Here is a 23,104-nt window from a genome sequence, read left to right as displayed (position 1 = left end):
TTTCCCACCCAATCCCCATATCCCTTGATTCCCTTAGTGTCCAAAAATCTATCGATCTCAGCCTTGAATAAACTCAACGACTGAGCATCCACAGCCCTCTGGGGTAGAGAATTCCAAATCCTCTGAGTGAAGAAATTCCTCCTTATCTCAGTGCTAAATGTCTGACCCCTTATCCTGAGACTATGTCCTCTAGTTCTAGACTCTCTAGCCGGGGGAAACAACCTCTCAGTATCTACCCTGTCAAGCCCCCTCATAATCTTATATGTTTCAATGAGATCACCTCTCATTCTTCTAAACTCCAGAGAATACAGGCCCTTTCTACTCAACCTCTCCTCATGGGACAACCCTCTCATCCCAGGAATCAATCTAGTATCGATTGGGATGGCATTGGGCAGTAGCAACGCCTGTGGGGTGGGGCGGGGGGGGGGGGGGGAAGAGGGGAGATGGGGAGATGGGGAGCAAGAAGGGAAAATTGAAGGGGAAGGATATATCTAGGCAGTGATTGGGACCTCCGGCTGGCCAGCTATGGTGGGGGGGGGGGGGGGGGCAATAGCAGTAGTCCTAAGGCAAGTTACATAGATAGATAGAACATAGAATATACAGCACAGGAACAGGCCATTCAGCCCAACAGGTCCATGCTGGTGTTTATGCTCCACACGAGCCTCCTCCCTCCCCACTTCATCTCACCCTATCCACATATCCTTCTATTCCTTTCTCCCTCATGTGTTTATCTAGCTTCTCTTTAAATGCATCTATGTTATTCGCCTCAAATACACCATGTGCTGGCGAGTTCCACATTCTCACCACTCTCTGGGTAAAGCAGTTCCTCCTGAATTCCCCATTGGATTTATTAGTGACTATCTTATATTTATGGCTCCCATTTCTGTTGTCCCCCACAAGTGGAAACATCTTCTCTATCAAGAACTATCAAGCCAGTCGAAGAAAGAGGATAAAAATACAAGAGTGGGTCGGTGGGGTGGCCATTTGTATCTATCAATCTCTGTTTTGAATGTACTCAATGACTGAACCTCCACAGCCCTCTGGGGTAGAGAATTCCAAAGATTCACCACCCTCTGAGTGAAGAACTTCCTCCTCATCTCAGTCCTAAATGGCCTACCCCTTATTCTGAGACTGTGAACCCTGGTTCTAGATTCTCCAGCCAGGGGAAACATCCTCCTTGCATCTACCCTGTCACAATTTTGTATGTTTCAATGAGATCCCCTCTCATTCTTCTAAACTCTCGAGGCCTAGTCTACTTAATCTCTTCTCATACGACAATCCCACCATCCCAGGAATCAGTCTGGTGAACCTTCGTTGCACTCCCTCCATGGCAAGTAAATCTTTTCTCAGGTAAAGAGACCAAAATTGTACACAATACTCCAGGTGCGGCCTCACCAAGGCCCTATATAATTGGAGTGGGAGGGGAAAGGAGTTACTTGATCACTAGGATCAAGTTGACCAACTCCTCATCTGGTATCGCTGCCCCTCCCACTCTCCCCACTTCTGATGTTTCACTAACTTTGCTGCTCTGATCTACCAGCCCTTCAAGGCTTTGGTGCTTCCCCCTCGCGGCACCTAAGTGTCTCGCGGTCGAGATAGTTCAGGCTTTGCGTACCTCGATCAGCATCTTAATCCGCGTTATCCTTTGGAAGGGGAGGAGCAGGAAGGACATGAATGGCAACCGTTGACATCGGGGGAGATCCTGAAGACGGACAATGACTGCTGCGAACTGAGCGTTCTCCTCCCTGTTCGGAGAGAGTGGACAATAAATAGGCTTAGATCTTTCTTTTTGTAATTTTCCTCCTCAATCTCCTTGACTCTCGATGGGAGTATGAGTCCACTGGAAGTGGCACCTCTCTCCGCTACCTCGACCCAAGTATCTCCATGTGCGAGAATAGGCGGTGGGCATCAGCGGGCCACTCGACCGAACCAAGCCCATTGCCACCTTCACTCGATGTCCACACTTGGCAGAAGCTGGGTCAAAATCCTGGTGTTCCCTGCTTAACACCATCCATGGGAACAACCATCAGCACCCCAAGGACTAGTTCAAGGAGAAGGCATCCCACCACCAACTTCTCGGGGCAACTAGAAATGGGCAATAACCGAGATCTTGCCAGCATTGCCCACATCCGTTGAACAAGGCAACCAGGAGCAGGACCTTGGTTGATTTTCCAAGCCTTGGGGCAAGGAGGGTTATCACAGGGTCCCGAGTGGTCCCTGAATGAGATCAATTGACTCAAGAATGGAACCGAGCACCTTCATACTGTACCACACTGGCCAGTGGAAGAAAATCTTGCATTTGTACATCGTCTTTCACAACCTCAGGACGTCCTAAAGCCAATGAAGTACATAAGAACATAAGAAATAGGAGCAGGAGTAGGCCATACGGCCCCTCGAGCCTGCTCCACCATTCAATAAGATCATGGCTGATCTTCGACCTCAACTCCACTTTCCCGCCCGATCCCCATATCCCTTGATTCCCTTAGTGTCCAAAATTATAAGTACTTTTGAAGTGTAGTCACTGTTGTAATGTGGGAAACGTGGCAGCCAATTTTTCACACAGCAAGATCCCACAAACAAAATAAATGATCAGATCATCTGTATTTTTTTTAAGGTGTTGGTTGAGGGATAAATATTGGCCAGGACACCAGGGAGAACTCCCCCCACTCTTCTTCTAACAGCGGCCGTGGGATCTTTCGCGTCCACCCGAGAGGGGAGACGGGAGCATCGGTTTCAAGTCTCGTCCGAGAGACGGCACCTCCGACAGTGCAGCACTCCCTCAGTACTGGCACTGGGGAGTGTCGGCCTGGACTATGTGCTGATGTCACTGGAGTAGGACTTGAAGCCACAACCTTCTGTCTCAGAGGCGAGAATGCTACCACACTGAGCCATGGCTGACACACACTAAATCTTCTAGGGAACGGTAATAACTCTCTCCTGGATCTTACATGCTGGATAATCAGGGATTGGAACAGGTGCTTACATGAGTTGGCTGTACTTCTGCTCCTGATAAAGCTGGTTGCGTACGTAGTCGACATACACCTGGAAGTTGTGCTGGGCGTGGTAATAAATAATGTCGCACACGTCGCTAATCTTTATACTCTCATCCATACGATCTTCTAGGTCCTTCAGAAAACTGTTTTTTTTAGAAAAAAATACATTCTTGTAGGTTAATATTTTCTCCCAGGCTTCTGCCAACACAACTCTGAAACTTGCCACTAAGAGGAGCCAGAGAGGCGTTTCGGGGTGGCCTTACCACCCTGCTGGAAAGCCCTGGGCCTGCCCATCGCCAAGACAACGTGGCCTAGATCAGGAAACTGCGACAGAGGGCCGTTTAGATGTGGGGTGGCAGGAGAGTGACGTCTGATGGCTGCACCCAGCGCTTCCGTTATTTAAACCCAACCCAGGGTACGGTAGCATAGTGGTTATGTTACCGGATTAGTAATCCAGAGGCTTGGACTAATAATCCAGAGACATGAGTTCAAATCCTGCCATGGCAGCTGGGGAATTTAAATCCAGTTAATTAAATAAAAGTCGGGAATAAAAAGCTACATGGCAACCATAAAACTACTGGTTCACTAATGCCCTTTAGGGAAGGAAACCTGCCGTCCTTACCTGGTCTGGCCTATATGTGACTTCAGATCCACAGCAATGTGGTTGATTCTTAATCACCCTCTGAAATGGCCTAGCAAGCCATTCAGTTGTACAATTTCATTATTCTTCAAGGGCAATTAGGGATGGGTGATAAATGCTGGCCTTGCCAGCGACGCCCACGTCCCAAGAATGAATTAAAAAACAAACACGACAGGGCTGGCTTCCGATTACGTCACCATTTTTTAGCCCTCGGGTCGCAGAGGTGAAAGGGCAACATTCTAAGAGATCACCACACCCACTTGAAGTCATTCCCTCATCCCAAACTGGGCAAACTAAAGCTAATTACAGTGTCCTAATGGATACTCTGACTGAGATCGGCTAACTCAGCACAGACTGGGAATTGAACCTGCGACTTTCTGGCCTCCTGGGACGGCAGGACTGATGTACGAGGAGAGATTGGGTCGACTAGGCCTATATTCACTAGAGTTTAGAAGAATGAGAGGTCATCTCATCGAAACATATAAAATTCGAACAGGACTAGATGCAGGGGGGATGTTCCCGATGGCTGGGGAGTCCAGAACCAGGGGTCACAGTCTCAGGATATGGGGTATGCCATTTAGAACCGAGATGAGGAGAAATTTCTTCACTCAGAGGGTGGAATTCTCTACCACAGAAGACAGTGGAGGGCAAGTCATTAGATATATTCAAGAAGGAGATAGATATATTTCTTAATGCTAAAGGGATCAAGGGATATGGGGAAAAAGCGGGAACAGGGTACTGAGTTAGACGATCAGCCATGATCATTTTGAATGGCGGAGCAGGCCCGAAGGGCCGAATGGCCTACTCTTGCTCCTATTTTCTATGAACCACACCAGGTGGTGCCTGTAATGTCTGGGCCATACAGAGGATTGTTTTCTGAGCTGCTGTACCGTACCTTTCACTGACTTCTTTCACCCTGATGATGCACGAAAACAGCGTCTTTTTGTCTCGTAAAATGATGGTCTCGTTAAGGTCCCTGCAGTCCATAAAATGTTCGACGAGCACGTTCAGGCTACGCAGGTACGAGGCCTCTGACGTCAGGACTTCAAACATACTCTGCAACCAAGCAATCGCTCAAAATCACCTCGAGTCAGAGGTTAAAACAACAACTTGTATTTATATAGCGTCTTTAATGTAGCAAAACCATCCCAAGGCGCATCACAGGACGGTTATCACGCAGAATTCGACACTGAGCCACATAAGGAAATATTAGGACAGGTGACCAAAAGTTTGGTCAAAGAGGTAGGTTTCAAAGGAGAGAGAGGCGGAGAGGTTTAGGGAGGGGATTCCAGAGCTTAGGGCCTAGGCAGCTGAAGGCATGGCCGCCAATGGTGGGGCGAAGGGAATTGGGGATGTGCAAGAGGCCAGAATTGGAGGAGCGCAGAGATCTCGGAGAGTTGTAGGGCTGGAGGAGGTTACAGAGATGGGGAGGGGGCGAAACCATGGAGGGGTTGGATGGAATTTTAAATTCAAGGCGTTGGTGGACCAGGAGCCAATGTAGGTCAGCAAACACAGGGGTGATGGGTGAATGGGATTTGGTGCGAGTTAGGATACGGGCAGCAGAGTTTTGGATGAAATCTTAAGTATAAAAACCTTAAAATCAAATCAAATCTCAAACATCTGGTAATTGTTTATTTGACAGGTGCCTGACGAGCTATTTAATATCTGCAACGGAGATTTTTTTAAAACTGCAGTGCCTCCACAGGCGGGAGGGTGTAATTACACCGTGACACGTTTACACAGGCAATTTGCATCATAAATGTTGACATAGGAATTTATAATGGAGAAAGTGGAGAAGTGCGTGCAGATGCAAAAGATGTTTTAACATGTTGCTAGTCGGTCTGCCAGGCCCGAGAGGAATTTTCCAGAATATTTTTTCCCCTTATTGGCCCAGGGTTGTTTGTTGCCTCTCCCCAAGCGATGACATAGCTGCGGGGGTGGGGAGGGGAGAATTGGAGGGCAGAATTGGAGGGCAGAGGGAGAGATTGGAGAAGGGAAGAAGTGTTTAGTCATGATTCTCCGGCCATCATGGTGTGTACAGGGGAGGCTTGATAGACTAGTTGGCCTTTTCCTGCCTGTCAATGTTGTATGTTCGCATGACGTTACACACAGGGAGGTATGGCCAAGTGTGGTCTTCAGGTGAAGTGGAGTTAGAAGCCGGGGGGAATAATTAGTCCAGGGCGCACAGGTGTAATTCAGTCCCCATTTTCAGGTCGTACATTCTGTCTTTATTTTTTATAATTATAAATTCCCATGCCCCTATCTGTAACATAAACTTGTCACACCGTATTTTCACCCTCCTGCCAGTAGTAGCACTGCAGTGCCTCCTCTGGTGAGAGGGTGCAATTACAGCGTGACAAGTTTACATACACAATTGCCATTATAAATGTTGGACACAGGAATTTATGTTGGCAGGAACAAGATTTTTTTTTAATATTAATATATTAATAAGTTGATTAAAATCAGTAGAAAGATGCGAGACTGCGGGGGCGATCTTCTTTCATGAATGCAGTCTTGTTCAGACATCTGCTCCAAAAACTCCTTATTTTCTTTTCAATTTAAACTCGTTTAATCCCAATCTAACCTTTAGCAACAAAGCAGCTGTTCAGCGATCTGTAATGAGCAATAAACCACAGCAATTCCCCTTTAAAAAAACTACCCTTCACTAATGAACTTTAAACATTGACTCTTTGCCAAGGCTCACTTGAGTGATCTTGTGCCAAGCACTAATCAAATTCTGGTTATTAAAGTGACAGACTTAAAACAGCCCGACTCCACAGTAAAAGAACGAACTTGCATTTATATAGCGCCTTTCACAATCTCAGGACGTCCCAAAGCGCTTTACAGCCAGTGAAGTACTTTTTGACGTGTAGTCACTGTTGTGATGTAGGGATTCGCGGCAGCCAATGTGCGCACAGCAAGATCCCACAAACAGCAATGTGATAAATGATCAGATAATCTGTTTTTTTTATATATAAAGTGATGTTAGTTGTGGGAAAGATATCAGCCCAGGACACTGGGGGAGAACTCGCCTGCTGTTCTTCCAAAAAGTGGCCGTGGGATCTTTTGCGTCCACCTGAGAGGGGCAGACGGGGCCTCGGTTTAACGTCTCAATCTGAAAGACGGCGCCTCTGACAGTGCAGCGTTCCCTCAGTACTGGCGCTGGGAGCGTCGGCCTGGATTGTGCGCTCGAGCCTCTGGAGTGGGACTCGAAGTTGTGTCCGTGTAACCAATTGGAAAAGAAAAAGCAGAACAAGCACGGATTAAACTCTTTAGTGGGTCATTAGGTGCTTTGTTTAATTTGGCCAGTTGGGTCTCTTACAAATAAGGCCATCGTCTCCAGATCGAAGAGTCTCCAAACCAAGTTACTGAGAAATTGGGACAGGAAGAATTTCCGTTTGCTTAATAGAGAGTGCACACTCTCTCTCCCCATTGGGACATTCCTTCCCCCCCTCCACCCCTTGATCCTTGGCCTGTGCCGAGTTACCTTATCTCATCTCCAATACCAATTGGGGTCTGCTCCAATTGGCCTCAGTGTCTTGTACTCGGGGGAGTGGGGAGGAGAGGTGCAAAACGTAGTCAACATTCTCAATCCTAGTCGCTATCCAACCCTGCTGGAAAGTTCAGACGTGCGAAACGTCAAGACTGTTTGGGTGCGATGCCCCCCCCCCACAGTTGAATAGCCAGCTGGCACTCAAGGTCTGGGCTTCCAGTTGAAGAATGGGCCACTTGGGGGAGGCTGATACCCAACAAGTCAGGGCTTTCCTCGGAAGGGTGGTGGGGAGAGGGGGCGTGAAACAAAACCGTCACTTGTAATATTGTTACAGTAACTGCCTCGGCTCACCTCCTGTAGCTTGCACTCCCCCTGGCTGAGGCTGTTCAGTATCCCACTCTCCCGGACGACGCCGAGATTCTGCCACAGCGTGTTCTGAGGGGTCTGTGACCTCGGACCTTGTCTGGAGGTCTTGTCGCTCTCCTGAATGACGGGTATGCTTTCGTACATGTAATCCTCACTGGTTTTGCTGGAGTCCCTCAACAAAGTTTGCCGTTTTATTGCTTTGTCGATCACGGTTTCCCGGTAGGTTTGGTACAGAGGCTCTAGAATCGAGGACATAAAAAAGTATGGAAGGTTAGCAGGCCATTGGGTCTAGCAAACTCACTCCTTCCACGTATGGTCTACCCTATACGGACTCTCCCCACCCAGTGAATCTCCTTCCACAGCCCATGTACACTCCACCCCATCACTGACTCTCTCCACCCATTGAATCTCCTCCCACAGCCCATGTACACTCCACCCCATCACTGACTCTCTCCACCCAGTGAATCTCCTCCCACAGCCCATGTACACTCCACCCCATCACGGACTCCACCCACCCAGTGAATCTCCTTCCACAGCCCATGTACACTCCACCCCATCACTGACTCTCTCCACCCAGTGAATCTCCTCCCACAGCCCATGTACACTCCACCCCATCACTGACTCTCTCCACCCAGTGAATCTCCTCCCACAGCCCATGTACACTCGACCCCATCACTGACTCTCCCCACCCAGTGAATCTCCTCCCACAGCCCATGTACACTCCACCCCATCACTGACTCTCCCCACCCAGTGAATCTCCTCCCACAGCCCATGTACACTCCACCCCATCACGGACTCTCTCCACCCATTGAATCTCCTTCCACAGCCCATGTACACTCCACCCCATCACTGACTCTACCCACCCATTGAATCTCCTCCCACAGCCCATGTACACTCCACCCCATCACTGACTCTCTCCACCCAGTGAATCTCCTTCCACACCCCATGTACACTCTACCCCATCACTGACTCTCTCCACCCAGTGAATCTCCTCCCACAGCCCATGTACACTCTACCCCATCACTGACTCTCTCCACCCAGTGAATCTCCTTCCACACCCCATGTACACTCTACCCCATCACTGACTCTCTCCACCCAGTGAATCTCCTTCCACAGCCCATGTACACTCAACCCCATCACTGACTCTCTCCACCCAGTGAATCTCCTCCCACAGCCCATGTACACTCCACCCCATCACTGACTCTCCCCACCCACTGAATCTCCTCCCACAGCCCCTGTACACTCCACCCCATCACTGACTCTACCCACCCATTGAAGCTTCTCGTGAAGAAAATAAACACCAACAGAGCTCTGAACAGCCTGTTTCCGTGTTGTAAATTTCTATCTAATTCTGAAAGAAGGTTCCGAAAAATAATTGAACGAAACTCCACAATATACATCCACCCACTCAGCTCCCCCACTCAACCCGGGCCCGTTGCCCTCCTTAACTATCCCTCTTCCCTCAGTAAGGCAGGAACCATTGCGTCCCATGGGATGGCTGATTTTCCCACTCCATACTTACCCGTATCGTCTTTAATCCTGTGCCAACCAGACCGTGGCTTAATTATTTGTTATCATACAAATCTTATTAAACTGTTAATAAAGTTTGGAATCTCTTTATTTATTCTTCGCAGACAGGGAGGGTCAATTCTAAAACCAGTTTGTACAGCACAGCAACATGCCACTGTCTGCCTCTCTCTCGTCTTTTTCTACAGTATCAATACCACGATGGCCTTTACTCCACTGAATTTTCCTCTTCAGCTCCACATCTCACGTCCTACACACTTTTCCTCCTCCTCCTCCTCCTCCTCCTCTATCCTCACTGCGTTGAAATCAGGACTTAATCGCACCAATCTACACTAACCCGTTCTTCCCAGGACCTCAAAAACCATGGAACTCCTCACCTCCCTCGGCCTTCCCTTCCTCCTACAGGCTTTTAAAACCCAAGCTAATCACTACTCCTCGACTTCGAATCATACGGCACAAAAAAGGAGGCCGTTCGGCCCATCGTGCCTGTGCGGCTCTTTGAAAGAGCTACAAATTAGTCCCACTCCTCCCCTGCTCTTTCCCCATAGCAATGCAATTTTCTCCCCTTCGAGTATTTATCCAATTCCCTTTTGAAAGTTACTATTGAATCTACTTCCACCGCCCTTTCAGGCAGTGCATTCCAGATTATTTACTCTTCTCTGCTCTAAGGAGAACAACCCCAGCTTCTCCGGTCTCTCCACGGAACTGAAGTCCCTCATCCCTGGGCACCATTCTAGTAAATCTCCTCTGCACCCTCTCCAAGGCCTTGACATCCTTCCTAAAAAGTGTGGTGCCCAGAACTGGACTCCAGCTGAGGCCGAACCAGTGGTTTTTCTCATTCTCTCTCTCGCTCTCGCTTGTTTTATAAGAACATAAGAAATAGGAGCAGGAGTAAGCCAATCGGCCCCTCGAGCCTGCTCCGCCATTCAATAAGATCATGGCTGATCTAATCCTAACCTCAAATCTAAATTCATGTCCAATTTCCTGCCCGCTCCCCGTAACCCCTAATTCCCTTTACTTCTAGGAAACTGTCTATTTCTGTTTTTAATTTATTTAATGATGTAGCTTCCACAGCTTCCTGGGGCAGCAAATTCCACAGACCTACTACCCTCTGAGTGAAGAAGTTTCTCCTCATCTCAGTTTTGAAAGAGCAGCCCCTTATTCTAAGATTATGCCCCCTAGTTCTAGTTTCACCCATCCTTGGGAACATCCTTACCGCATCCGCCCGATCAAGCCCCTTCACAATCTTATATGTTTCAATAAGATCGCCTCTCATTCTTCTGAACTCCAATGAGTAGAGTCCCAATCTACTCAACCTCTCCTCATATGTCCGCCCCCTCATCCCCGGGATTAACCGAGTGAACCTTCTTTGTACTGCCTCGAGAGCAAGTATGTCTTTTCTTAAGTATGGAGACCAAAACTGTATGCAGTATTCCAGGTGCGGTCTCACCAATACCTTATATAACTGCAGCAATACCTCCCTGTTTTTATATTCTATCCCCCTAGCAATAAAAGCCAACATTCCGTTGGCCTTCTTGATCACCTGCTGCACCTGCATACCAACTTTTTGACTTTCTTGCACTAGGACCCCCAGATCCCTTTGTACTGCAGTACTTTCCAGTCTCTCGCCATTAAGATAATAACTTGCTCTCTGATTTTTCCTGCCAAAGTGCATAACCTCACATTTGGGTGCCCAGTAGTGTAGCGTGCGAGCTTTTTACTGAGATTTCTTAATTTTATAGAACAAAGGAGGTATCAACACTTGCTACTTAGTTACTCTGATAGGTCAGCATTTAGAAATTACACATCCCCGAGTGCAAGTCACTGCTGTCTCTTTACCACTTTCAAATTGCGATTCCCAGTTTGTCAGCTTCTGAATCCCTGTCTTTGTAGACCTACAGAGATAAATGAAGCAGATATCATGAGCAGTCCAATCTATCCACATAATTACAAGTCTTGTGCATGCCTTATGTCGTGCTTTAAATGAGTGCTTAGTGACAAAAGTGTCTATAACTCAAAAATAGACAGGTAGGAAAAGCTACAGGCGGCCATCTTGTTCTCTCATCCACCCCACTATATGTCCCTAACAGTAACCATAGTAACACACAAAGAAAATTCCAGATTGCTGAAAGGACAAACGCAGCCGTTATCCATAATCGTCTCATGCACCAACTTTTGCCTCCACGTTTCCCTTCCTCAGCAGCCTTCGGGAGAGGAGGAGGCCATTCAGCCCCTCGAGCCTGTTCCGCCATTCAATTAGATCACGGCTGATCTGTATCTTAATTCTGTATCATTCTGACAGGCCGTCTGCTCAGTTCCCGGAGCTCCTATACTTCCCCGCGCCCTTTGCCGCCGAGCTAAATGTACGGCCCTCGAGCCAGCTCCCGCCTTCTGGGGCTCCGGTCGACGTGACCTTTGACCCCCAGTGACCGCCAAACCGGGCGGCGGGGAGTATCCAGCTTCCCTCCAATCCTCGCGAGCACGCCGTGAGAGGTCATCGTGTAATTGTAAAGCTCCCCTCCTACCCGACTTCTCTGTCCTGCTCGTTGGTTGAAGACGAGGGCAAGAAAAGACCATCTAAGCTCCCCTCCTACCCGACTTCTCTGTCCTGCTCGTTGGTTGAAGACGAGGGCAAGAAAAGACCATCAGGACCGTCATTCCTCTCCCTCAAGCACCACCCTCCCCACTCCTGAAAGGATGGTACAGTCCTGTGGCCAATTTCAGGACAAACTCTGGAAAAGTCATCCCCAACTCCTCCAAGATCCAGGAGACCACGTTTAGCCATGACTTTGCTTGCTGCTGACTATGGTACATTCTTCCTACTTTGGATTACTGCTTGGTTCCTCCCCCCAACAAACCGGTCTCCCACTCCATCTTTGCAGGCTGGTCCTTCAGTCACTACACTCCCGCCTTCTGGAACTTTCTTCCCAAACCACTTGTGCCTTGCACGGGCGTCAGCCCTGTCTCAGTGGGTAGCGCTCTCACCTCAGTCAGAAGGTCATGGGTTCGAGACCCACTCCAGAACCGCGAACACATAATCCAGGCCAACACTCCCAGTACCGAGGGAGTGCTGCACTGTTGGAGGTGCCGTCTTTCGGATGAGGCGTTAAACCGAGGCCCTGTTTATCCTCTCAGGTCAATGTAAGAGATCCAATGACCCTATCGGAAGAAGATCAGGGGAGTTCTCCCCGGTGTCCTGGGCCAATATTTATCCCTCAACCAACATCACAAAAAGAGATTGTCTGGTCATTTATCTCATTGCTGTTTGTGGGATCTTGCTGTGCGCAAAATTGGTTGCCGCGTTTCCTACATTACAACAGTGACTACACTTCAAAAGTATTTAATTTGTTGTAAAGAGCTTTGGGACACCGTTAAGTTGTGACAGGCTCTATATAAATGTAAATCTCCTTTCCTTCATTACCTCTCTCGCTAACCACACCTGTGTACCTCCCTCTCACCTCCCAAATCCCTTCATTTCCTGCTAGTTGGAAGAACCAGCCCTGTGTCTAATTATAGGCGGCGCTGTGGGCTCAGAGCTTTCGGGAGCTAGGCCGAGAACGTCGCAGTCTTAAAGTCCAGGTCGTCGTGGCGATTGGACTGTGTGCTACGCCAGGGGTGTCCAAATGAGGCCTGTGGTCCCCAATGGGCCTACTGCCCAGGCTACTCAGCCCTACACACCCTTAAATTTCTTACTCGCTGGTTGGTCCTGTTTGAATTTGGTAGGCCTGGAGATTTGGGAAAGGGGCTGTTGCCTGGTTGGTGGGCAAATCCTAAATCAGAACCCCCAGGATCTGTTAGTATCAGCAACATGAGACAGCTGGGAATTAATGGGAAGGGGGATGTAATCCCTGTACAGGGCCCCGATACGGACCCACGAGGTCCGTAAAGCTTGGACACCCCTGAGCTCAACATCACGTCCTTCTGAAATTTAGCCCATCGAAGAATTGCACAGCGCATCGGAGAGGCGGCTAGGTAGAATCTTCCAAAAGACCACAACACCGCGCGGAGTTCGGTGACTAGATCTGACCTGCTCTCGAGAATCTCCAGATGAACCTCATATTCATTGGTCCTTGAATCGTCAGGGTCACCTGTCAACACCAACCACACGCACCAATCAGTGAAGAGCCAACGATCACATTGGGATCTTTTGCAAAAGGGGAGGGGGGGGGTTCAAAAACTATAACCTGTGGGGGCAGTAGGGGGCGCCACAGATGGGCCTTGTTGCCCTGGTCTGGATGGCACCGGGGTGGAAAGTCAGCCAGAGTCCCAGCTCCCTGATCACCATCCAGGGAAACCATCACCCCCCACCACCGCCCGCGGAGTCAAACCACAAGATCAAGAGCGTCCGGGGAAGTAAGGGAGGGGGGGGAGGGAGTGGGGGGGGGGGGGGGGGGGAGGGAGGGAGTGGGGGGGGGGGGGGGAGGGAGGGAGTGGGGGGGGGGAGGGAGGGAGTGGGGGGGGGGGGGGGGGAGAGGGGGGGGGGGGGAGAGGAGGAGGGGGGGAGAGGAGGAGGGGGGAGGGGGGGGGAGAGGAGGAGGGGGGGGGGAGGGAGTAGGGGGGGGGGGAGGGAGTGGGGGGGGGGGGAGGGAGTGGGGGGGGGGAGAGGGGGGGGGGAGAGGAGGAGGGGGGAGGGTGGGGGGGAGGAGGAGGAGGGAGGGAGGGAGGAGGGAGGGAGGGAGGGAGGGGGGGGGGGGGAGGGAGGGAGGGAGGGGGGGGGGGAGGGAGGAGGGAGGGAGGGAGGGAGGGGGGGGGGGGGAGAGGAGGAGGAGGGAGGGGGGGGGGGAGAGGAGGAGGAGGGAGGGGGGGGGAGAGGAGGAGGAGGGAGGGGGGGAGAGGAGGAGGAGGAGGAGGAGGAGGAGGAGGAGGAGGGGGGGAGAGGAGGAGGAGGGGGGGAGAGGAGGAGGAGGAGGGGGGGGAGAGGAGGAGGAGGAGGGGGGGGAGAGGAGGAGGAGGAGGGGGGGGAGAGGAGGAGGAGGAGGGGGGGAGAGGAGGAGGAGGGGGGAGAGGAGGAGGAGGGGGGAGAGGAGGAGGAGGGGGGGAGGGGGGAGGGTGGAGAGGAGGAGGAGGGGGGGGAGAGGAGGAGGGGGGGGAGGGGGGGAGGGTGGAGAGGAGGAGGAGGGGGGGGAGGGGGAGAGGAGGAGGAGGGGGGGAGGGGGGAGAGGAGGAGGAGGAGGAGGAGGGGGGAGAGGAGGAGGAGGAGGGGGAGGAGGAGGAGGGGGAGGAGGAGGGGGAGGAGGGGAGCAGAGGGAGTGGGGGGGGGGAGGAGAGGAGTGGGGGGGGGGGGGGGAGGAGAGGGAGTGGGGGGGGGGGGAGGAGAGGGAGTGGGGGGGGGGGGAGGAGAGGGAGTGGGGGGGGGGGAGGAGAGGGAGTGGGGGGGAGGAGAGGGAGTGGGGGGGAGGAGAGGGAGTGGGGGGGGGAGGAGAGGGAGTGGGGGGGGGAGGAGAGGGAGTGGGGGGGGGAGGAGAGGGAGTGGGGGGGGGGAGGAGAGGGAGTGGGGGGGGAGGAGAGGGAGTGGGGGGGGGGGAGGAGAGGGAGTGGGGGGGGGGGGGAGGAGAGGGGAGTGGGGGGGGGGGGGAGGAGAGGGAGTGGGGGGGGGGGGAGGAGAGGGAGTGGGGGGGGGGAGGAGAGGGAGTGGGGGGGGGAGGAGAGGGAGTGGGGGGGGGGAGGGGAGAGGGAGTGGGGGGGGGGAGGAGGAGAGGGAGTGGGGGGGGGGGAGGAGGAGAGGGAGTGGGGGGGGGGAGGAGGAGAGGGAGTGGGGGGGGGGAGGAGGAGAGGGAGTGGGGGGGGGGGGGAGGAGAGGGAGTGGGGGGGGGGAGGAGGAGAGGGAGTGGGGGGGGGGAGGAGGAGAGGGAGTGGGGGGGGGGGAGGAGGAGAGGGAGTGGGGGGGGGGAGGAGGAGAGGGAGTGGGGGGGGGGAGGAGGAGAGGGAGTGGGGGGGGGGAGGAGGAGAGGGAGTGGGGGGGGGAGGAGGAGAGGGAGTGGGGGGGGGAGGAGGAGAGGGAGTGGGGGGGGGAGGAGGAGAGGGAGTGGGGGGGGGAGGAGGAGAGGGAGTGGGGGGGGGAGGAGGAGAGGGAGTGGGGGGGGGAGGAGGAGAGGGAGTGGGGGGGGGGGAGGAGAGGGAGTGGGGGGGGGTGGAGAGGGAGTGGGGGGGAGGGAGGAGAGGGTGTGGGGGGGGGAGGAGTGGGAGTGGGGGGGGGAGGAGAGGGAGTGGGGGGGGGAGGAGAGGGAGTGGGGGGGGGGAGGAGGGGAGTGGGGGGGGGGAGGAGAGGGAGTGGGGGGGGGGAGGTGAGGGGTGGGGGGGGGAGGAGGGTGTGGGGGGGGGGGAGGTGAGTGGTGGGGGGGGGGAGGTGAGGGTGTGGGGGGGGGGGAGGAGAGGGAGTGGGGGGGGGAGGAGTGGGTGTGGGGGGGGGGAGGAGGGGTGTGGGGGGGGGGGAGGAGAGGGAGTGGGGGGGGAGGAGAGGGAGTGGGGGGGGAGGAGAGGGTGGGGGGGGGAGAGGAGAGGGTGGGGGGGGGAGGAGAGGGAGTGGGGGGGGGGAGGAGAGGGGTGGGGGGGGAGGAGAGGGTGTGGGGGGGGGTGGAGAGGGAGTGGGGGGGGGGAGGAGAGGGAGTGGGGGGGGGGGGGGAGGAGAGGGAGTTGGGGGGGGGTGGAGAGGGGTGGGGGGGGGAGGAGTGGGAGTGGGGGGGGGGGGTGAGGGTGGGGGGGGTGGAGAGGGGGGGGGGGGTGGGAGAGGGAGGGGGGGGAGGAGGGGAGTGGGGGGGGGGGGAGTGGGTGTGGGGGGGGTGGAGGAGGGAGTGGGGGGGGGGAGGAGAGGGAGTGGGGGGGGGGGGAGGAGAGGGAGTGGGGGGGGGGGGGAGGAGAGGGAGTGGGGGGGGGGGAGGAGGAGGGAGTGGGGGGGGGGGAGGAGGGGTTGTGGGGGGGGGGAGGAGAGGGAGTGGGGGGGAGGAGGAGAGGGAGTGGGGGGGAGGAGGGAGGGAGTGGGGGGGGGAGGAGAGATTGTTGGGGAGGGGAGGAGAGGGGGGGAGGAGGAGAGGGAGGGGGGAAGAGGAGAGGGAGTGGGGGGGAGGAGGAGAGGGAGGGGGTGAGGAGAGGGGGGGGAGGAGAGGGAGGGGCAAGGTTGAGTATATTTTTGTAAACAGAACTTGCTTACATGGTAAAGTATTTCAACGAGAAAGGGAAGTGGTTTCATTAATCAGTGGGAAAAAGGGATCTAATAGTTTTGATGGCCTCCTGGTGACGTAGCGCCAGTGAATGTGTCTTAACAGCCCGTTGAGCAGGGTGCCAAAACCAAACAGGGGCCTCCGAAAGTTGGCAATGGAGGAGGAGTCAGTCTTTGTAGGGGGTGGATTGGCAGAATTTGATCAGCGTACCATTGGGAAATCCAGTTGAAGGGCCTTAGTGCAGGAGACCACCATTGTTAGAGGGGGAGGGGGAGGGGGAGGGGGAGGGGGGAGGGGGAGGGGGGAGGGGGGCGGGGGGGATGTACGGAAAGTCCCCGCTGATCTTCGTCCTCCAGACCGGGATTAGAGTACGGATAGTTTGCCCTGTAATCAACTGCACTCCCCGAGGTGGGCCCAGTGCATCTTTCAAAAAGGCCTCCATCGGCCCTAGCAACGCCTCGGTTATACAAGTGCTCCTTAAATTCAGGGTTGCCGTGGCGATGTGAAGTCACTCCGTCATTCCCGCCTCATTTGGTAGCGCCCGTCCAGTTTTGGGCGGAAAGCGAGGCAGGAAGATCGCCTCGGGGGAGGGGGGATAGAAATCGGCGGAGACCCAGCAAGACAGGTCCCCCCCTGCCCCATACTTCTGCCCCCTCACCCCTCTCCACCCTTCCAGATTATACCGGAAAACCAAGCGTAACTCGAGAGCAGAATGCCCCCTCATAGCTCTTGTATTGTTACTTGCGATACTGAAGGCCAGCTGGCCAACTCAATATGGCAGCCAAATATTTGCCTGAAAGACCAGCACCATAATTGGCCAACCTCCATTACTTAAAGCACGTCTGTTAATGGGGACACCGGAGTTGGAGTTAAATTGTCCCATTTACAGGATCATGCTGACTGAAGAACCCCATCAGTGCCGAACACACAGGGGGAACCCGCCTTTGTAAATGAATGCCCTCCTGTACACGTATTGCCTGGGTCTGGTGCCGAGTGTGAGCCAAGTAGAGCAGGAAAACCCCAGGCTCCATTCCCGGCCTGTGCTGAATCAGTTGAGATGTCGCACTTGGCCTCGGTGACCTTTGGCCAGGCGAAGGGAAAACTTAAAAAAAAATAGGAAATCGGCCAGGGTTCCTGCTCCTAGGAACATCGGAGCAGGAAGAGGGCCAGTCAGCCCCTCGAGCCTGCTCCGCCATTCAGTTAGATCATGGCTGATCTGCTCCTCAACTCCATTTTGCCACCTTAGTTCCTCATCCCTCGATACCCTTACCTAACAAAAATCTATCGATCTCAAACTTGGATGCTCCAATTGACCCCCAGCATCCACTGCCTTTTGGGGGAAGAGAGTTCCAGATTTCCACTCCCCTTTGCGTGAAGAAGTGCTTCCTGATTTCACTCCTGAACGGCCTGGCTCTGATTTTAAGGTTATGGCCCTTTGTCCTTGATTGCCGCACCAGAGGAAATAATTTCTCCACATCGACCCCATCAAATCCTTGTAATGTTTTAAACACCTCGATCAGATCACCCACTCAGTCTCTTATTCTCGAGGGAACACAAACCAAGTCGATGCAACCTGTCCTCATAACTTAACCCTTTTAGCCCCGGTGTCATTCTGGTGAATCTGCACTGCACCTTCTCCAAGGCCAATATATCCTTCCTGAGGTGCGGTACCTAGAACTGAACGCAGTGCTCCAGATGGGGGTCTGACCAGGGCTCTGATAGCTACCTAGTGATCTCCTGCTGGAAGATGGACTGGTTTGGGTGGGTGGTTTGGGGAGATGGTACTGGTGGGCCGAGGAGAGGATCAGGACTGATGGTCACACTCTCCCCACTGACACACCGTCTAGACTCACACTTGAAGGCAGGCCAGTGCGACCAGGTTACGGATGTCGGCCAACATCTGCGTTTATCTCGGTCCCTTCAAGAAAGGAAGGGGGGCAAAATTGGGAAGCAGTGGGAACCATGGACCTTCCTAGTACGTGTGACTCAGCACCAGGCAGCACATTTACAAAGGCCCTTCCTCCCACACCCTCAGTAACTGCAAAAAAAAATAATTAATTCTCGGGATGTGGGCATTTATCAGCCCATCCCGAGTTGCCCCTTGAGAAGGCAATGGTGGGTCATCTTCTGAAACCTCTGTGGTCCCGTGGTGGTGAAGGTGCCGTTAGGGAGGGATTGTGACCCAGCGACCGTGAAGGAACGGCCGATATATGTCCAAGTCGGGACAGTGTGTGACTGGGAGGTGACGGTGCTGCCAATGCTGCCCTTGTCCTTTTAGGTGGCGGGTTTGGGGTTTTGGGGAATCTGGCAGCACGCAAGCGATACCACACAAAGATCGAACAAACAGCAAGGTACCTATATCAATCTCGTCATAAATCGTCTGCACGAGCTTCTCCTTGGGGCTGGGGGGAGCCGACCGCGTTACTTTGGGACTGGGGGGCTTCAAGGTCCCGCTGGCCGAGGGGCAAGTGGGCTCCTGCCTGGGAAGCTCCATCTTTTGGACGTGCAGGTTCAGCCCGTCCACGCACTTGGAAATCCTGTCCAGGTTGCCGGCCGTGTACCGCTGCCTGATGCGCGACGGTGGGACGCCTGGCTTTCGCACCCGCACGGGCCTCCTGGGGGGCACCTTGGGGGGCGGGTCCCCGCTCTCCGACCACGACTGGCGCACCGGCTTGTACCTGCGCGGGGGTTTGGGCTGAGAGTTGACGGCAGCGGGCGTCAAGTCTCCGCTCGGAGGGGGCCTCTCCTCGGCCGTTGTCGCCTCCAGCTTGGGTCTCCTGGCCGGGGCCTCAGGGGGCCGCCTGGCTGTTTCGTCGCTCCTGCCCGGCCCGTCCTGCCGGACGGTCAAGGGGCTGGCTCGGTGGAGGCACCCGGATGGTTGGCCGGAGTCTTCTCCCCGCTGGATCTCGCCGTCCGCTCCGCCAGCGTCCGTTCCCGTCTCCTCCGCTCCGCCAGCGTCCGTTCCCGTCTCCTCCGCTCCGCCAGCGTCCGTTCCCGTCTCCTCCGCTCCGCCAGCGTCCGTTCCCGTCTCCTCCGCACCGGCCGCGTCCGTTCCCGTCTCCTCCGCGCCCAGCGAGCTATTTTCCGGCGCGCCGCTGTCCCGACAGGGATTGCCGTCAACACCTTTCTCCGAAGCTCCGTCATGGCCCCGCCCGTTAATGTGCAACACGTAACTAAACGGCTTGGCGTCGCTCTCCGATAAATCCGACAGGGAGTCGTCCGATTCGTCCGAGCCCACTTTGTGACCGGGGGCGGGTCTCCAGACGAGCACCATCCCGGGTCTCTTCACGTGGCACATGCACGGGCAGCTGGGTGGGCAGTGCCCGCTGACCTCGGTGTCTTCAGACGCGTCACTGTGTTCTTGGGTTGCCCCCAATCCAAGTCCTGTAAAGGCAATGAGCCATTGGTCAGTCTCACAATCACCTCAAGTGTCTACGTCACTCAACAACAACAACTTGCATTGATATAGCGCCTTTAACGTAACGAAACGTCCCCAAGGCGCTTCACAGGAGCGATTATCAGACAAAATTTGACTCCGAGCCACATAAGGAGACATTGGGACCGGTGGCCAAAAGCTTGGTCAAAGAGGTAGGTTTTAAGGAGCGTCTTAAAAGGTGGAGAGAGAGGCGGAGAGGTTTAGGGAGGGAATTCCAGAGCTTAGGGCCCGGGCAGCTGAAGGCACGGCCGCCAATGGCGGAGCGTAGGAAATCAGGGATGCGCAAGAGGCCAAAATTGGAGGAGCGCAGAGATCTCGGAGGGTTGTAGGGGCTGGAGGAGGTTGCAGAGATAGGGAGGGGGGAGGCCATGGTTTCACCACCTGTAGGACGGAGAACGTTCTAAAAAGTGATTCACAGCCAATGAACTACTTTTGAAGTGCAGTCACTGTAGGCAAACATGGCCGCCAATTTGTGCACAGCAAGATCCCACAAACAGCGAAACGACCGGATAATCTGTTTTTGGTGGTGCTGGTTGCGGGAGCAATCTTGGTTGTGACACTGGGACAACTCCAACAGTGCAGCACTCCCTCAGTACTACACTGGGAGTGTCGGCCTGGATTGACGCGCAAATGTCTCTGGAGCAGGATTTGAACCCACGACCTTCTGACTCAGAGGCGAGAGTGCTCCCCACCCAGCCACGGCTAACATTCATAACTGGTGGACCCATCACTGGGGAGGGTGGGGGAAGAGGTTGTGAATGATTGTCTCCGCTTCACGTACCTGTTGCAACTTCCTGGCTCGAATGCAAGTCAACAAGCAGCCTCTTGGCCGTTGACTGCATCTGCTCCCCGCCGTGGTTCTCCAGCACATCTGGCGGCACCGCTGTCCTCGCCGGCAGTTTCCGCCGAGCTTTCGGCACCGGTGGGGAACCGGCGGGCAGCTCCCTGGCGGACTCCGCCCGTTTCAGGCCCTGAGGTAGCTTATCCTTGGCCGGGACCTCTTCGCCCTCTTGTAGGCTCGGAGCCTTGCTGAACCGCTCCCGGATTTTCCGGACGTGTCCGGAGCCGGAGAGAACCTCTCCGCCCGTCATCACGTCCGGGGCTCGCGGCCTGGCGGAAGGTTCTAGATCGACAGAGGCCTGGGCTCCGCCTTGCTTCCCCCCGCTGGGGGCCAACGCGGGGGGCTTCGGTTTTAAGGGCGGTTTGGGTTGCTGTTTCGCAGTCCGTTTCTGCATCTCAGTCTCCGGGGGCACTTTAACCGTCGAAGACATTTTAATTACAAAAGTTTCCCGCCGACTCCCAGCGTTTGCCTGCGAACAAAACAATACAAAAAAACACGGTTAAATCAATAACAAATTAACTCAACAATGGCCATCGAATTCAATGCGGAGTGTACAACACTTGGAGGAGGTGAGAGGTAGAGTGGCTTAGAAATCCACCCATCGCTTCTGGTACCTGGGTTCAAATCCAGGTCGGATTGGTGGGAATAAACATCTCCCGCCAAATTAATCGGGATGGTCTCGAACTGCTCGTCATTTCACGTTGAAATAATGGCCGTGGGATCTTATTACCTCCAAAGAAGAGCAGCGGAGTTGTCCCTGGTGTCCTGGGCCAATATTTACCCCTCAACCATCATCATTAAAAAAAACAGATGAACTGGTCATTTATCTCATTGCTGTTTGTGGGATCTTGCTGTGCGCAAATTGGCTGCCGCGTTTCCTACATTCCAACAGTCACTACACTTCAAAAGGTGCTTCATTGGTTGTAAAGCGCTTTGGGACGTCCCAAGGTGAACAGCATGAAACAGTATGAAAGAAGAGATGAGAAATATAGCCAGATAGCTAGGAAAATGTAAAGGAGTTACTGGCACGGATAGAGTTCATTACGGATATACTGGAGGGAGATAAGAAGGGAAGGCCATAAAGTGCAAGTACAATGAACAAGGAACAGATGGCTTTGCGCAGGTACATTGCAAAGGATTACCTAATAGACACCACTTTACCCGGTGACATAGTAGTCTAGCGTCCTCATGTAAGTAACCAGACGTAGGTAGCACGTGTTGGCGTAATAGGAGACGTGATTACCCCTAGAAAGATACGACACACCAGGGCTCCATAGGGACCTCAACCGAGTCTTGCTGAGGCTGGTGCGAGCAGTCCAGACGACATGCGTGCGGAGTTCCTGATGAGTCCTTGGCGCGTGAGTTACTATCGGTGCCAGTCTCGTGGGCACTGCATGTGAGGGGTTGGGTTGATTTGAGAAAAGAGAGTATTAACCAGATGTCGAGGCGCGACAATTGGCTTCAGTCGGATTTTCCGCTTCTTCTTCCCGCGCAGTAACCTGGTGTGACGTGTGTGGTAAGTCAGACATTGTGCCGACGTTCACCGTCCGGGCTCACGTTGGGGTGAGGTATTAAAGGGTGTCTGTTTCCCCCCCCCCGCCGCCACCGCAGAACCTACATTTAGGGTTGCCAACTCTGGTTGAATGTATTCCTGGAGGTTTCATCACGCCTCCAAACGCCCCGCCCCCACACTCCCGCCATTGGTCGCCCAACCCATCCATCCTCACCGAGCCCCGCCTTCCCACACCGATTGGACAGCGAACAGACTCCTCGTCACCCGATTGGCAGATTTCGACTGCCAGTCAACCAGCCTTTTCTCCCCCCCTCAAAATCGGCAATATTTTTATAACTAATAAAGGAAAATGTTCAAAGAAAATGGAAAAAAAAACACAATATTTCTTTTAACGCCCCTGTGATTTTTCTCCCGGATTGCTCGCAGCTGTGTCCGGGAGATTAACTTTAATTCCCGGAGACTCCAGGACAACCCTGGAGAACTGCACCCACATCCCAAGCAAGGAGTTCAGCACCTGGGGGCAGAATATTGGAAAAAGAGGCCTGATCCCTTGAGCTAGGCCCACTGTGGCAGAAATCACAGTCTGGCCGCCTGACCTTTAAGGATTATTAGTTCTCACCGTGTTCTTTGTGTAGGCGTGAATGAAAGATAAACAGAGCCATGCGTTGTAAGGTGCAATATTAAAACTGACAGAAAGGAAACCCCTGCCTTAAAAGCACTTGACATTCCATAGAGTCGCTAAATGTCAAAGCACAGCCAGGCCCTGAAAGAACGACCCTCATTATTAAACCTGACTGCTATTGCTAACTCTATCGGGATAGAGCAGCAGTTGGCTCACCAGGCCACAGATCAACTGAGGTTTTCGAAAAGGGAGTTAAGATATTTGTTGAAAGGTACAGGTCTCAGCCGTGCCTCAGTGGGCAGCACTCTCGCCTCTGAGGCAGCATAGTCGTGGGTTCGAGTCCCACTCCAGAGACCTGAGCCCATAATCCAGGCCGACACTCCCAGTGCCAGTACTGAGGGAGCGCTGCACTGTCGGAGGTGCCCCGTCTTTTGGATGAGACGGTTAAACTGAGGCCCTGTCTGCCCCTCTCAGGTGGACGTAATAGATCCCATGTGGCACTAGTTCAAAGAAGAG

The 23,104-nt window shown here is 53.9% G+C and overlaps 1 protein-coding gene across 4 annotated transcripts in view; it reads right to left on the bottom strand.

Moving 5' to 3' along the window:
- The window catches only part of LOC137302438 (rho guanine nucleotide exchange factor 15-like), a 57,124-nt gene that overhangs the window by 22,607 nt on the left and 11,413 nt on the right, over positions 1–23,104 (bottom strand). For all 4 annotated transcript variants that reach the window (XM_067972099.1, XM_067972100.1, XM_067972101.1 and 1 more), the window contains exons 2-9: positions 20,394–20,922; positions 18,532–19,560; positions 13,047–13,107; positions 10,859–10,914; positions 7,478–7,731; positions 4,529–4,689; positions 2,984–3,136; positions 1,616–1,745 (exon numbers count right to left, since the gene is read on the bottom strand). In XM_067972099.1, coding sequence (XP_067828200.1) covers positions 1,616–1,745; positions 2,984–3,136; positions 4,529–4,689; positions 7,478–7,731; positions 10,859–10,914; positions 13,047–13,107; positions 18,532–19,560; positions 20,394–20,883 — 2,334 coding nt within the window. In that variant the 5' untranslated portion in view covers positions 20,884–20,922. The remainder of the gene's footprint in view (positions 1–1,615; positions 1,746–2,983; positions 3,137–4,528; positions 4,690–7,477; positions 7,732–10,858; positions 10,915–13,046; positions 13,108–18,531; positions 19,561–20,393; positions 20,923–23,104) is intronic.

Source organism: Heptranchias perlo, chromosome 35 (genome assembly GCF_035084215.1).
Source record: "Heptranchias perlo isolate sHepPer1 chromosome 35, sHepPer1.hap1, whole genome shotgun sequence".
In the NCBI taxonomy this organism is placed as follows: domain Eukaryota; kingdom Metazoa; phylum Chordata; class Chondrichthyes; order Hexanchiformes; family Hexanchidae; genus Heptranchias; species Heptranchias perlo.
This window is presented reverse-complemented; position numbering and strand designations above follow the sequence as displayed.